This window comes from Anser anser (genome assembly GCF_964211835.1).
Source record: "Anser anser genome assembly, chromosome: 1".
In the NCBI taxonomy this organism is placed as follows: Eukaryota; Metazoa; Chordata; class Aves; order Anseriformes; family Anatidae; genus Anser; species Anser anser.
In genome coordinates, this window is record NC_139720.1 from 141,353,061 (window position 1) to 141,368,055 (window position 14,995).

Genomic DNA, 14,995 nt, shown 5'->3' on the forward strand with positions numbered 1-14,995 from the left:
GCCTGGATTCCTCGTTGCCTTGGGTTTGGAAAGACGCAGTCTTTGTGGAGACGTACATCAACTTCAAACCAGCGACAAACCACTTCTCTAACAGCTCAGATTGCCCTTTAGTGATGTTAAACTTCCAGCCATCTTTTAAACACCTCATGGCAAGAGCTACACAGCAACATTTTTATGTTAGGAGAGAGGTACGTGCTTGGTACGTCAGCTCTGGGGCATTAAAAACTGGTTATGAAAGTCAAATCCTTAAGCATTGTATTTCTGTTGTGATTGAACATGATTTAAAACCCTTAGCACACGAATCTTCTGTGGAGCAACTGCTTGGCAGCGAATTGTATTTGTGCACAACGTGCGGTCTGGTGGCTGGCTGAGCTGGGTGATTTGTGTATTGTATGCAGCTGTAAGAAGAGGGCAATGCAAATATTGAAGGCATCTTTGTCCCACAGAAGAGACCCCGATGCTTTTTCATCTGTAACTAACCCTTATTCTTAGGGGTTACCCTGCATTTTATGCCAAGCAGCACCTGAGGGTCTCACGTTGTGAACAGAGCGGTTACGTTGTGCTTACACCGAGTCACTGCAGGCACCCCGGGTGGCTCCAGTGAGTCGAGCACTAATCAATAGCCCCAGGTTAAAAGCATCGCTTAACGAAACTCATGGCAACGTGGGAACCAGCTCTGTTCTGCAGACCCACGAATCCCAGTGCTCATCATTGCTATGAGTATGCATCAAAATCCAAAACGTTATTTTTGTAGGATTTTGATTATTTTAAATTAAAATGAACTTTTTTTGACACCAGTTAAAAAGTCACGAAATACTAATGTATGTATATATACCCACACACATATGTAGATGTATTTTGTATATTCCATTTAGGAAATCCCACCTGTCAAGCATCTCCTCTTTCTGCATCTTTAACAAAATCAGTGTGGTTTTTTTTTTTCCTTTTTTTTTTTCCCCCGGTACTGTTTTTCTTTGTGTAACCAGAAAAAGAAATTCATAGAAGTCATTCCCCATCTGTGGCCTTCGGTCTTCTATCACACAAATAAAATTATATTTGGCAATTCTCAAACATCCAGTGACATAAGAATTCAATATTTATGTTCTATTCTTTTTATTTTATTGAAACCCGAATGCTTTGGATGATTGTCTGTTACACTCCCACATGAAATTTATTTAATCTGATATCAAAATGAGAATAAACAATGACAACCCATCTCTACTGAAAAGCAGCATAGCTACCAAAGCTGCTGTAGGGATGCGTTGACTGAGGAAGAGAGGAGGAATTGTTACTGGAAGAAAGAGTGCAAAATGGAGAAGGAAGCTCAGGAAGGTGTTACAGAAGATGAACGGAGAAGAAACAAGCTCGAAACCCCCAAATCTCTTACCACTTCTTTAACTGTTGCTGCAGACCGTACAGCGCATGGGACAAACCAGTGCCTGAGTTCACCGCAGAAAATTGATAGCGGCAGGGTTTAGGAGTTCCCAACTTGCAAATCCGTGTAAAAATATCTCCACAAACAACTTCATATATTCTCCGACAGATAAAGCATGTCAAGCCAAGCAACCTGAAAGCATTGATTAATTCACCCCCAAAGCAGTAAAAGTAAGCCACCATCTGTTATTCTTGTCAGTTCTTTATTGGTTTTCATCCTAAAGACTAGCACATTTACAGCATACATGGATTGGATGAACTAGAATATATAAAACAGTAGCCATATGTTTATGATATATTAATACTGCCCAAAAACAAATAAATAAAAATATTTCAATGCACAAAGCTTGGCAAATACAATTGTGTTGGGACAAAACAGTGTTGTATTATACAATAATTTTACATGTATAAATGAAACAAAAGGCAACTGTGCTGTAGGTACTTTCACAGAACATACACAGAACATACTTGGCAACTTTTTTTTTTACCTTTGTATGTTTTATAATTTAAAAAATTACTCAAAAAAGAACATTAGACAGAACTTCATTTTACAGTAATCCTTAAATTTGCCTCTCCTGTGCAACAGAAAAGCTTACTTCACCCCTGTGAAGTCTCCTATGTGGATTTAAAGTTTCACAGTTTTTGTCGATGAACTGCTCAAGATCTTACTGTTCATTATGCCCTTTAAAACAAGCCATTGACGTGCATGTACTGACACCGTTGTATATATAAAACGTTAGCTGGACGATGATGTTTTACATGTAAGCGTACTAAAATCAGAATATTTTAAACAAAATAACACAATACTCGAGACTGGTATGCCACCACTTTAAAAAGGTCAGCGAAAACCATGCATATAGAAAAGTCGGGAACTTTTTCTGATTACACTGGTATACAAAATAAATAAAGGCTCACTAAGCTCTAGAGTAGGTCTAATGATTGTTGGCCACAACCTAAGAGAGTGGCTCTGCTAATTGTTACAACAGACCTCTTGGTATTTTCTTCTGAAGCTGAACATTGGAAGGTTTTTAGTGTAACAATACAGGACTTAAAATATTAACTATGTTTGAAATATACAAAATAAAATCATCAACTCATAAAAACTAAGGGATACAAAGAGTATAGTTTATACAAAAATAAATGTAGCATTTAATAACAGGCCAGGGACTGAAGGTTGAGCAGAACTAATGGAATAATGTCTAAAGAAATCCCACTGAAAAGTTTTTCCACTGTATATTTGTTTACGTATTTGCAAAAACCAAAAAAAAAGCAACACATTTATTAGTTGGAGAACAGGTCCATAAAGTTTCCAAGGGACTGTTCTTCTACAGATGATTTGTTCAGGTTGGGTACAAATGCATTGAATTTGCACAGAATTTTTTGTTTTGTTCTCCTAGAAAGACTGAAGAAGTGGTAACAACCTAGTTCAGCAGAACTCTCTTAACTGGCGTTGTGACATGCTGCTCAGTGTTAAACTGCAGAAAGCAAAATGCAAAAACTGCTAGACTTAAAACCCCCAAACCTGTATGGGAGCAGAATGAACATGACTGATAGAGCAGTGACAGCACAGACAAACATCAGTGCGAGGGAGAAAGAAGCCAGCCATATACTTACCTGGCTGTTGCTACTCTCACAAGAACAAACGACCAGATTTTTCTGCCCTAGAAACCAAGAGGGGGAGGGCACAGTGGGCTGGATGAAGCTAGCTAGGAATGATCTAATCCTGTTAAAATTTGGAACTTAATGTTTAGCTGCTTTTTAAGAAGGTATCTCATCTTCGAAGGCATTCGTTGGGACATGATTTCCAAGGAGATCTGTTGAACATTTTTTATCAAATGCTATCAAACTGATCACCTTAGTCTTAGGCTAGAACACATCTGAGGTTCTCGTGCATTAGCACATGACTTACTTTCTATCAAAATGGGACATTGCTATCTTCTTCAGAAATATTCTGAAAATAGTCATGCTGCCCACACATGATTCTGAACATTCAGTAAGGTAAAATGCAAAGCTATTTTTTACAGTCCTAAAATACTAGAAACAAATTTTTGTTATGGAGTAACAGGGATGTGCTGGGCATTTTGAGCATTTTCGAATTGACAGATACTGAAAAAAAATCAGTCAAAAAAATTTAACCTCCTGATATACTAATGCTTACAATCCAGAAGCGATTATAAAAAAGCCATGGATAAAAAAATGTGTTAATTAATTTACAGTACCATGAGACATACTCAACATGTTATAGTTGGGAAGGGCTGGGGGAACTGTTGCTGGCATCAATGGTTAAGCATCATGACGTTTTTGAAAAACACTTTTAAAAACTGGTTAAGATGTTTGCTAAAGTCCTTTTGTGCTGAAAATGACAGGAATTTGTCTTTATTTGGACAGAACTAGAAACTAGACCTCATATGCCTTTTATGTATTATTATTTTCATTTATCAAGATGGTATCCTATATACAGTGAAACGATTTCTACTCCTGGCTTTTATTGTGCTGATTATTTTTAAAAGTTAAACACCTGTTTCTTGATTGTAACGATGCATTCTACAGTTATTAGACTGCCCAGGTTCCAATCTCTTTTTATTTACAACTTTTGAGTTTTACTCTGTTTTAAAAAGTTTATGAAAAGCTCAATCTCAAGTCAACTCAGTATAAAAAGATGTTGTGTGAAACAGCTGCCTAAATGCCATTCATAGAGTCCTTGCCCATCCAGGAGGTACCTAGCGCTTTGCATATAGGTAATTATCGAGTAGTACAATATCTGCTCACCTTACATACACTGGAGGCTATTTAAATGGGCACAGTCATCACACTATTCTCAAGCTAAGGTGTCAGAATAACTGTTACTATAGATTCCAATTCGGTAAGTAACATGCTCTGTATAACCTAGTGAAACGTACAAAAAGGTTATTTATCTCTTCTGGATGACAGAATCAGGTGTTAATCTAGAGTGTATCCACACGTTTTAATGGAACAGCAATTAAAGGACATGGTATGCTTATGTTTCAACTTTTCCATAAGTTCCTTCTGGAGGCCTGTAATACTTTGGGAAAGCCTTCAGTTGCAGGGAATTAAACGCATACTTGCGACATCCAACATTCTTCATTGTATTTTCTCGCCGACAACCCTCGCTGGGGAAAAAAAACAAGCACAAAAAAATGACAGCAGTAAAAAGGAAAAAGAAAAAAAAAAGACTTAAACTAAGATGAAATGAACTGGTTATTTTATAGCATTAAAAAAAAAAAAAGTTGGTTATATTTAATGAGCGTTTAATTAATTTGCCACTGCAAATATTAAAAATGATGACTCATCATACAATGCTAGTAAGAAGCACACAGAATGGACACATGCTATGTCTGGTTGCTAGTTTTGCATTTCTAAAAAGCAGCAGTGCATCTACTGAAAAAGTTCTTTTACGGAGGTTTCATGTATTTCCAGGTATACTGTTGTGGAGTTCACATGCCGCTTCATTGCACAAGGGATCCCAAAAGATTGCTTAAAAGCAGTTCTGCTAATTTATTAGTACATTAAGCTGAAAAAGAAAAATCGCTGATCTCTCCAAAGGAGCTTTAAAGTAATTCTCCTGTTCCCTGCATGTCGGTATTATCAGAACTTACTTAAAGATTAGAGCTGATACAAAAATAATGGCTTTCCAGTTATCTCTGCATGCATAAATTGACTTGAAAACCAGCATATTTTAAAAAAAAATCTTAATCATGAAATATCAGCTTTGTGTGGGTGCAAAAAAGATTGGCTGCATTGGCAGTCATCACCCCAATGAAACAAAGCTGTGCAGAACGTAGAGCTTAACTTCTACCCAATGTTTTGGTGCAACTGCCCCACATTACAAAGACGTCCTGCGCTACGATAAAAAAAAAAATATTCCAGTTATAAGGCTTCTTTACAATTGTAAATCTACATCAAAGTTCCTTTGATTATATCCAAAACAGACATACAAAGAGGAAGCACTGTTTTAAATATATATTATAAATCAAATTAGGCTTGCATGAGAACATCTTTCCCTGATAGAGAACTGGAACCTAAACAACCATTTAATAGTGAAGGTTCATGACCAAGTGTACAGTACACAATCTTATGGTGGAAATGTCCTGTTGCTCCTGTCTTGGAGGTGGCTGCAGCAGGTATCAGGTAAATGTCAGTAATCTCTTTTAAAAGGAGGGTTTGGATCCTGGTTCAGTGTGAAAGCTCTCTGCTCTTCCTGATCTCATTGTTCGTCTGATTTTGGTTAATTAAACCGACTGTAGCTTTGTTACAGATATACATATATATATATACACCACCTAGCTTCACAATGTATTGGCACTATAACTTTTCATTCCAAGAAACAGTTTATGTCTGGAATTTGTCTCTGCAGTGTATTCTGTGACGGTCTTTTATAGAATGGACCGTACATTATGACACTGTCTCTACGACATTGTTTTCTGTTTTACAGACACCCTCGCCAACTGTTGCAGACAAATAGATTAATCAAGAATTAGCAGAAAATATGTTTCAGTGTAGTAATGAAACCATCAAGCTTAAATAAAACATAACAGGATGCTGACTGAGCATTTTCAGTCGGAGGTGGATCATCCTGTTCATTACCTATTCCACTGCATCTGGTTATTGACCACGTTCAGTGACAAAGACATGTTTCACACCACTTCATGTGCCGTGGTTCTGCCAGAGGCACGTGGGCAGTATGCACTGCAGCGTTTTAAATCTGAAACCCTGAGTGAAAGCACAAACCGAGCTAAAAAGAAAAACAAAACTTGCCCCTACTGAAGTTTAGGAACCCCCTCCCCAACACACTGTTTTCAAAAGGTCGAGGCTTTCTTTCTAAATTCATTTAGGGGTAGTCCTAATCTGGCCTATCAACAGTCACAAGCAAAGTCACTTCATACTTTATTTTAAAACAGATTAATTGTTCCAGGGAGTTCAGTGGAGATGCTCCTGCTAAAGTTACTTTCACACCTTGTTAGACTGAACCCAGGACATTCAATGCATTGCTACAACAAGGCTACAGTGCAACCTGACATTCCTTCAATGTGTGAAAAAATAGATTTTGGTACACATAGCAAATGAACCAGTCTTCTTCAGAGACAAGAAATGATTTGTACAGAGATGCAGTGGTACTGGGTAGCAGCACAGGATGCGGAAATGACCATTACCATCATATTATGATTTTAAATCTCATCAGCAGTAAGGCTTTGCCTAAGTTCATTAAAATAATAAATAAATAGTGTGTGTGTGTGTGTGTGTATACACACGTCTTTGTGGGCTTTTTTTTTCTATTTTAAAAACAACATTTGAAGAATAGTGAGAAAAATACCAGGAGATAGTGTACTGTACAGCCTTATTTCATGAAGACACAAATATAAATATGTACTTTAATTAGTCAGAATATTTACCAAATTCAGCATTTGATTTTATCTTATTTTTTCTCTACTTTTTTAGGCTTGCCTCTTTCAGGAGCTTTCAAAATTGATTAATAATACAAGCTGCAGCTACCTATGTTTTCTGAGTGAGTCAGTAACAGTAGAAATTAGAAATCACAGTACTACGAGAGTTCTTCTCAAGTCATCAAGCCCAATTTTCTGTCATCTCAGGCACCAAGCAAAGTAAATCCCTTTATGAAATTAGCAAACTATGTTAAATGAGGTTAGGTTTTTGATGAACTATTGCTATTGACAAGCTCTTCCAGACCACTACATCAACAAAACCCTTCAATTTAAACAGGCATCTGCCAGGTTGGTGTTAGATATAAATGGTGATCAAATTTCTTCTACCATCGTTCATGACTAAATTGGTAAGTTTCTTTAGTATCACCACTTAAATAAACGTTAACTTACCATAATTCATTTATCTCTAAGTCATCGTCTATCAACATCATCATTTATTAAAGCTGTCCAACACTTAACAGTGAAAATAACAATAATATTTAGCCTAGTGTCATTAACACAAAGCCCAATGGAAAACCTAGAACCCACCTAAATGAAGGAGCTAATTAACAGCTTCATTTTGTCGCCTGAAATACTGAAGACTAACTTCAGTAGGATGACAATGACCCTGTTCCAGAGTAAGTTATATAACAAAGCACCTGAAACTGATAATGGATCATTAGCAGGCTCTGCCGATTACATACTCTCCCTAACCACAAGTCATTATGTCTTTAATACATTACAAAACGCAGATCTACAAATATAATGAAATAATTCTGCATGCAGCGCACCGCAAGTTGCATTTTGAGTGGGTACACTAGTCTACTGGAACATACTTAACCATGAGAAAGGAACACGACTATGGTTCTACAAACTGTATAATAATAATGTAATTTGGCTGTTATGCTTTGAAATGAAGGTAGAAATTTGTTTATTTCTTTAAATAAATTTCTTATAATTTCTTATAAACCCCACCCATATTTTTATTTTTCTCTTCATACCTCGTAAAAATGAAAGGCAAGATTACCATACATCTTTGATATACAAAAGATACAAATTTTTTTTCAGAGTTCCTTTCTCTGGAATACATGAAACAAATAACACAAAACTATATTTGGTAAGAGATCTTCAGGCCGGCTAAAGTAACGAGGTAACAGGCCAAATGTCAGACTATGTTACAAGCACTGAAAGCAGAACAATAATTTAAAGTTTCGATACAATTCTTTTTGATAAAATAATTTGATGTATATTTACAGTTTAGTACAATAGAAACGTAAAATTGTAAGGCATAATAATAATTCTTGGCAGACAATGCTATGACACATTCCTTTGTCCAGCAGGTACCAAGTGGCAATACACATTCAAGCAATATTTTGTTTTGTTTTGTTTTTATTTTAACTGTATCTTCACTTGCAACGTAATCTGGCCACCAGGTATGCTATGCTCAGAAACAGCCACACAATCAGTAAATTGGGGCTGAGAGCTAGTAAAGGAATAGAGTAGAGGAGGCTGGGATCTAGTCTGAAATCTCGGATGGGCACCAAGCCACTCAAGTTCTTCTGGGTGACTACCTCCCGTGTTCCAATGCTGTGAAAAGGAAGAAGGTTGGGAGGAGGGAAAATAAAACAGAAAGGAAGACGGACATGCAAATGAATGTATAAAAAGAGATGGCAACACAAGGTGGTCAAGAAGATGAAAAAAAGATGGAAGAAGCCACAACAAAACCAGAATATGAAGTAAAGAAAGAGTGGAAAAACATCTCAAAAATATATATCAGCACAATTACAGATATAAGGAGAGGGAAAGAGAATAAAAGAGAAAAATAAGAAAGAAGTACTGTAGTCTACTGAAAATAAACACATGTAGGTTGAACATAAATGGTTTTCCATGTTCATTCTTTCAGATTACCAAGCAATATCCCATGCTGCTCTGCCATGCTCCCACATGCTGCAAAAAAGTGGAGCTCTGAAAAGCAAGCTGAACATGAATAACCATTGTCGTATTTGACCCTTTCAAACATCTTTCCATGTGAGCTGCAGTGAAATACTTTAACCTCCTAACTACTTGCTCAACACATAAACAAAAAAAACACAACACCCAAACCACCCGCTTGTTTTTCAGCTTCAGAATGAATTCAAGTGTGTATCAATACACTTCCCAAAATACCTGTTTCTGGAGTGCCCCAATGTACACGTGTGAAGGGAAGATGTTGCACAGCCCATCTCATTATGCCCCTGCTTCCTACGTTGCTTTGAGCACAGAGGGCCTATCGGGGGATACACTTCTTCAGGTAACCTGCCCTGTGTTATTTTGTTCGTAGATTACAAAATCAGTTCCCCAGAGTTCCCACAAAGGCAGGGAAAACTTTATACACCTGATATACTGTCAGTATGCTTCAAAGAATAATAAGGCAGCAGTGCTTTGGTTTATTCTCCAAGATTCAGGAACAGTTCTGTATATTGGCCCAACTAAAAATGTGTTTTTATCAAAACCAAAACATGAATCCTGAGCGATTTCCCAAAATATTTGTTTTGGGTGCAGGCAATGAGGTGGGGTGACAAACTGGGGGGCTGTCTGTGAAAAGAGGCCAGGGCCATCCCGTGCTGGACAAGGCTGGTTCCAACTGGCTCCAATGGCCCCACCACAGGGCACAGCTGGGCCTGGCAGCCACGCTGGTGCTGTCGCTGGGAAAACATACTTAAGGAACAGGATATGCCGCATGGAAGTGAGAAGCAAGGAAAAAAAAAAAAGTGCCAGAAACAACCCTACAATCACTGAAGTCAGAGTCAGAGAAGGGGGCAGGAGGTGCTCCAGGCACCTGAGCAGGTTCCCCTGCAGCCCGTGGAAAGGAACATGGCCAGGCAGACATTCACATGGAGGACCCCACAACATAATAGCTGGATACTTCCTGAAGGAAACTGCAGCCCATAGAGCAAAAGGATCTTGTAAGAAAAGATGCTTTTCTTCTCTGGAAACTTCCCAGCAAAGAGATGAAACACTTCAAGTCTTTGACTCTCATAACTTCTTCCCTGACCTTCCAGCTGGCCCAGAAAATTCCGAAGGATTCAAGATTGAACCAAGCCTTCCTTTTCTAGTACAACTACATAAATCAAAGGTCCCAGTTACCAGAAAAAGGAAGCTTTTTGAATGCCCTAAAAGTAAATTGCAACTCTTTCACTTCCTGTATATGTCATCTTGGTCAGGTCATCCTGTCCATGTTGAAATGGTTTTGGGTGGAGTTGGGTTCCTACATATTTGTTTTGTAATCCTATATGTCTCTTCAAGCTTTGTTAATTCTGTGCCATTGTTTCCGAATAGAATTGGAGAACTTATGAAAAAAAACACACAAACAACAACAAATCACGTCCTACCCTGAAAATCAATGAGATGTGAGGAAGAGTGATGGGCTTGATGAAAACCCATCCAATCTTTGTATTCCATCAGGTCTACTCAGTATTTGTTCTGCACAATCCCTCTTGGTCAACAATTTAACAGAAGAGAATGACACATCTTTCACCTATTAGAGCAAGTTCCCGATGCTGCTAGAACATGTCAGCCAAACGTTTTGATTAAGCTGGCCCACTTTCAACATCCCAATGTTGGTTGACATAAAGCAATGTGTTTCTTGTGTCAATGCTTTATTTGATTTTGTGTTAAATTAAATTGATGGTCCAAAACAATGTTATTATTGATCTCTTTCTCTACTGTGACCATGACTGCATTAAAAAATATTAACTCAGTAACCAACTTAAAGAAAATAGCAAGATTTCTAGCAATATACTTGTTCAGTTTTTATTCAAAACTTACTAAACTGTTTTAATAACAACTTTACTGAAACTGTGCAACAAAGCTTTTTGTTTCAGGTGTCTCAGTCAACAAGTTGCGTAATTTAAATAATGAGATATCTGAGAGACACTTAGCTCCATTTTTAAGTCAGTAACTTCTCCCTCACAAAGCTGGTCCAAGCTGTCTTTTTTTTTTTTTTTCTAATATTAAGGTTCAGCTAGTCTCTGGATACACAGTTTTCATGTCCTGGAGCAACTGTGTAATGATCCAGCAAAAAGTGCAGCAAAAACGTGAAAATAAAAAAGTCCGGTGACATCCAGTTAGATGTAGAAATGAAAATCAAATTTTTAGTGTGAGATGCTGCAAGTACTACTATAAGAGATATTTTCCTTCTAAGTAACTGAAGAGTAAGAAAGGGTCAAACAGCAAAAACATACAGAAAGGATAAGAGAATTGAACACTCTAGAGAATTTGGTGAGAAGACACACAGTACAGTACATTCAGTAAGAGTGAATGTTGAAAAACAGGACTGAACAGCATTGTTGAACTACATTGATAAAGACTAAAGCTAGATTTCTTATCCTTTCTTTTGGTATGTGAGTTACGGAGTTTTCCAGCAGTGCTTGAAACAAGGCATTGAACAACAGTAAACAGATTTTTTTAGTACAGTAGTTAACTCTGCAAACATCTCTGCTGCTTCAGAATACAGAACATCATTATATTGATATGACAACAGCACACTGACACGCTGTGATGAAATTTGGGTGCTGTATTGTGAAACACTCACACTAACGTTTTGCCCAGTGAGCAAAGTGTTTCACTGCTAAAGAATACATGGTGGCAAACCAGTGCAAACTGCAGGTGTCTACGTTTCAACGAACAACATACAAGTCACCTCGGACAAACTTGCCTAATCTAGAACTAAGAAACCCACTACTATGACAGTAAAGGCAACCTCAGTAAACAATTTTCAGAGAAGCATCACTTTTCTGTTCTGTTAAGCTCAGCATTAACTGAAAACATGTTTTTACATGCTTCTCTGAAAACTTCCAATTCACTATTGAAAACTAAAACCCACCTGATGCAAATCTGGGAACCGCCAGCTTTACCATATAAAACACACTAATACATGCAAGTGAGGGATGAATCCTAGCAGCCAGTTTTGCAGTTTTCTAGCTTTATTTTTCTTTTTGTTTCTTTTGATAGAAACAGACACCACTGCTCCTCTGCAGTTTGCACGGTTCCTCATTTAGGAATAAGGGACACAGTCAATCTCTTACCTCCTCATACACTCCAGAGCCTGGGTGAAGACCTGTGGGGCCATTCCATGTTCATGCTGTAGGATCAAACACTGCTCTAGGGTGACCGACATGGCAGTCCTATCCTTGGCACTTTTACAGCTCGTAAACCGAACACCATTTAGTCTGCGGCATATCTAGAAACGAGATATGAAATTCATCATTCCTTCCTCAAGTACAACTTTCCATCAGAGAACACACCTGTATTTCTCCTCCCTAGATAGACAAAAATCTTTTGTAGGACTGTGATGTCAAAAGTTGTCAACTTTGGTGCAGCAGTACTTTGTTGCATGAGTTGTAGGGAAAATAGTGATGTGAAAATAAAAACATTTTCTTTATCTCCCCATGGCCAGGGGAGCAAGGCAGCATTTCCAAGCAACATGCGTGCAAATGATGAAATCTAAACATATCAGTAATAAAAAAGGAGAAAATAGGCACATATACAAAAAAATCAACTGAACTATACAGAGATGCTTAGACTAATAAATACCTCAGCAGCTTGCCAAAGGATATCGACATTCTTATTTTTCCTTGCATGTACATTTTGTCCCAGAAATCTTAACAGTTCAGGCAGGCACGTCTGACTACGAGATCGAGGTAGACCTATAATACAAAAAACACAAACTCCACTTATTTAGTTGTATTCAACTTTTATAAAGAGAAGTGTTCCTATATGTCCATTGGAAAGGCAGTCATGTTTTCTTGAAGCTATCAAAGCTTACAACTAACCCAATTCTTAATTACTTAGTAACACTAACAAACCAAATTCAAGTTTAATTAAACTCAATTGGAAATATGCATTCAGGTTATTTAAAAATTCAGAGATCCAGAATAATGATGGCAATATAGTAATAGAGGGAACAAAGGGAGAAAGATTGGTATATTGTCTTGTTTGGTGTGTCCTGGGCATACTTCCTTTGACATACTGCTCAGAACTGTGCATAAACATGTAACTGTATCATTCCCCCCTCAGAGGTGATAGGATAACATATATGTCTCCACAGAAACCCTAAAGGTATCAGTTTATGTTCTGCTCACATATTCAATTTGCAGCCTAGGCAGTTTTCGGTTACAAGAAACACACACTCCAATAGAACTGCCAAAATTCATTTATTAATATTTCAGTAAGTGCAAATAAAGCTGTTGAAATTTTTCAGCATGCCAGAGTGTTTTCAACAGCTGTCTCATGCCTACATGTTTGAAGTGCTACACATTGTCTCTCACACATGTAGCAATGTACTCAATGACAACCAACGACAAGTATTAAATAGGTCTTTTTCTTTTTTTTAAGGGTTATCTACAGAGGACACCAACTAAAGTTGTGACTAGATAAATAAGGTGGTATGCACTGTTAGAAAACTGCTGTGTTAAAAAGTCCCTGCATGGGTGGTATATGAGGTTTTAGTTTGGGACACATCTTTTCTCATCTCAAATAGTATGTAAGCTAATATTGTGCCTGTCCTGGTCTGCTCTATGTAAACTATACACCTGGAAAGACATATTTGTGATTGAAAAGAGGGCACAGACCATCTATCCAGGTATGTCTAAAGACAAGGAGATCTAATGGAGCAACTATGGCAGTAGCTGGCTTGTTGGAAATTCTGCAGTGCTTAGAACTCATAGCACACATTTTTCAGAAAAAGGACAGTGGAGCAGGCATCAACTTTCCTTATGCATTGTTCTCGAAGGGAACATTTTCCACAAGCTGCCAGCAGATACTTCACTTGACCCCTAGAATGAGCTTTTTTGTTGTTGCTTTTTTTTCTTCCCAAACTTACACAGGCTATACTACCAGCTGGTCATAATATACTATATCATAGTATAATATACTACCAGCTGGTCTTCTAGTTAAAGAAAACATTATTTTCTATTGACAAGCTTCATGGAAAAGCATGTTTCACTACATACAACCCAAATATCACCACAGAGGAGGTACCAAACATACTCTCAGACCTTTCTTAGGACAAGCACAATCCCAAGGTTTGTCCATATAGTCCCAGCTTTTCACAGAGTATCTCTAACAAATCTGCTGGGACACCTGCAGTATTTTTTTCACACTTCTACTCCAAATTTTTGCTCAGTGTTTATAACCACAAAACATTTATCCAAGCTGGATTGCAAAAATATGTCTGCACTGACCCAGGACAAACAGTGAAGCAGAATGAAGTTTAGGCAGAGGGCAGATTTTTCCCCTTAGTGGTATTCATCTCATGTGGCAGGGAGTTTAGTGTAATGACAGGTAACTGGACTGAAGGAGAAAAGGCAGGTGGACACAAGACTGTTTTCTTTTGTTTTACTGTTAAGGTGCATGTCAACACCACCTGTCCAACACTGCCTCTAGTTTTATTCAGAATTTCAAGTTGCTTGAGGAAAAACCTCTGGTATAAGGAGGAAGTGTTACTGGCAAATGAGAAGGTCAAAGCTGTGGCACCGGTGCTCCTTACAAACAGAGGAGAGTAAGTGTAACGATAAAACAGAATTCAAAAGCCATGGAAAAGAATGAACAAATTACAGGACGGAAAACAGACTGCAGAATAAAAGATGTTTACAGAAAAAGGCAAAAGTTAACAGATGACTGCATAAGAGGTTTGAGAATGAGGAAAACGACTGAAGTTAAAAAAAAAAAAAAAAAGCAAGCTAAACCAAGAAGGAGAGGAAGGAACTGAATGAGAAATATGTTATGAAAGACTATGGACAGAAACAGGAAGGAATGGGGAGAAAAGTGGAAGAAAAATCAATGTTAACTAATTAACTTCTGAAGTTTACAAGAAAATCTGATGCTAGACTACCATATAGTAAAACACAGTTTAAAATTTTGCAGCTAAATTTCAGAGAAATTATTATGCGCAATTGTGAACAACTGGGAAGAGAGAGCTCTCATCTGCATCAAAATATTCTATTTCTGCAATAAACTGCAGTTGTGGAACCCATGAAATCAGCTTACAAGATGTTTGGTACTACTGATAACAAACCAATGAATTCTCACCGTTTCTGGGGGCAGCTTATTCCACTGCCTCCTCAAAATACAGTAAGCAA

The 14,995-nt window shown here is 37.6% G+C and overlaps 1 protein-coding gene across 10 annotated transcripts in view; it reads right to left on the minus strand.

Annotated features, from left to right (window-relative positions):
- Window positions 1–1,616: 1,616 nt before the first annotated feature.
- The window catches only part of INPP4A (inositol polyphosphate-4-phosphatase type I A), a 52,700-nt gene continuing 39,321 nt past the window's right edge, over window positions 1,617–14,995 (minus strand). For 8 of the 10 annotated variants that reach the window (XM_083806500.1, XM_083806508.1, XM_083806501.1 and 5 more), the window contains 3 exons: window positions 12,450–12,562; window positions 11,942–12,096; window positions 1,617–4,565 (listed from right to left, as the gene is read on the minus strand). In XM_083806500.1, coding sequence (XP_083662626.1) covers window positions 4,433–4,565; window positions 11,942–12,096; window positions 12,450–12,562 — 401 coding nt within the window. In that variant the 3' untranslated portion in view covers window positions 1,617–4,432. The other 2 variants (XM_083806503.1, XM_083806502.1) reach the window with 1 other exon arrangement.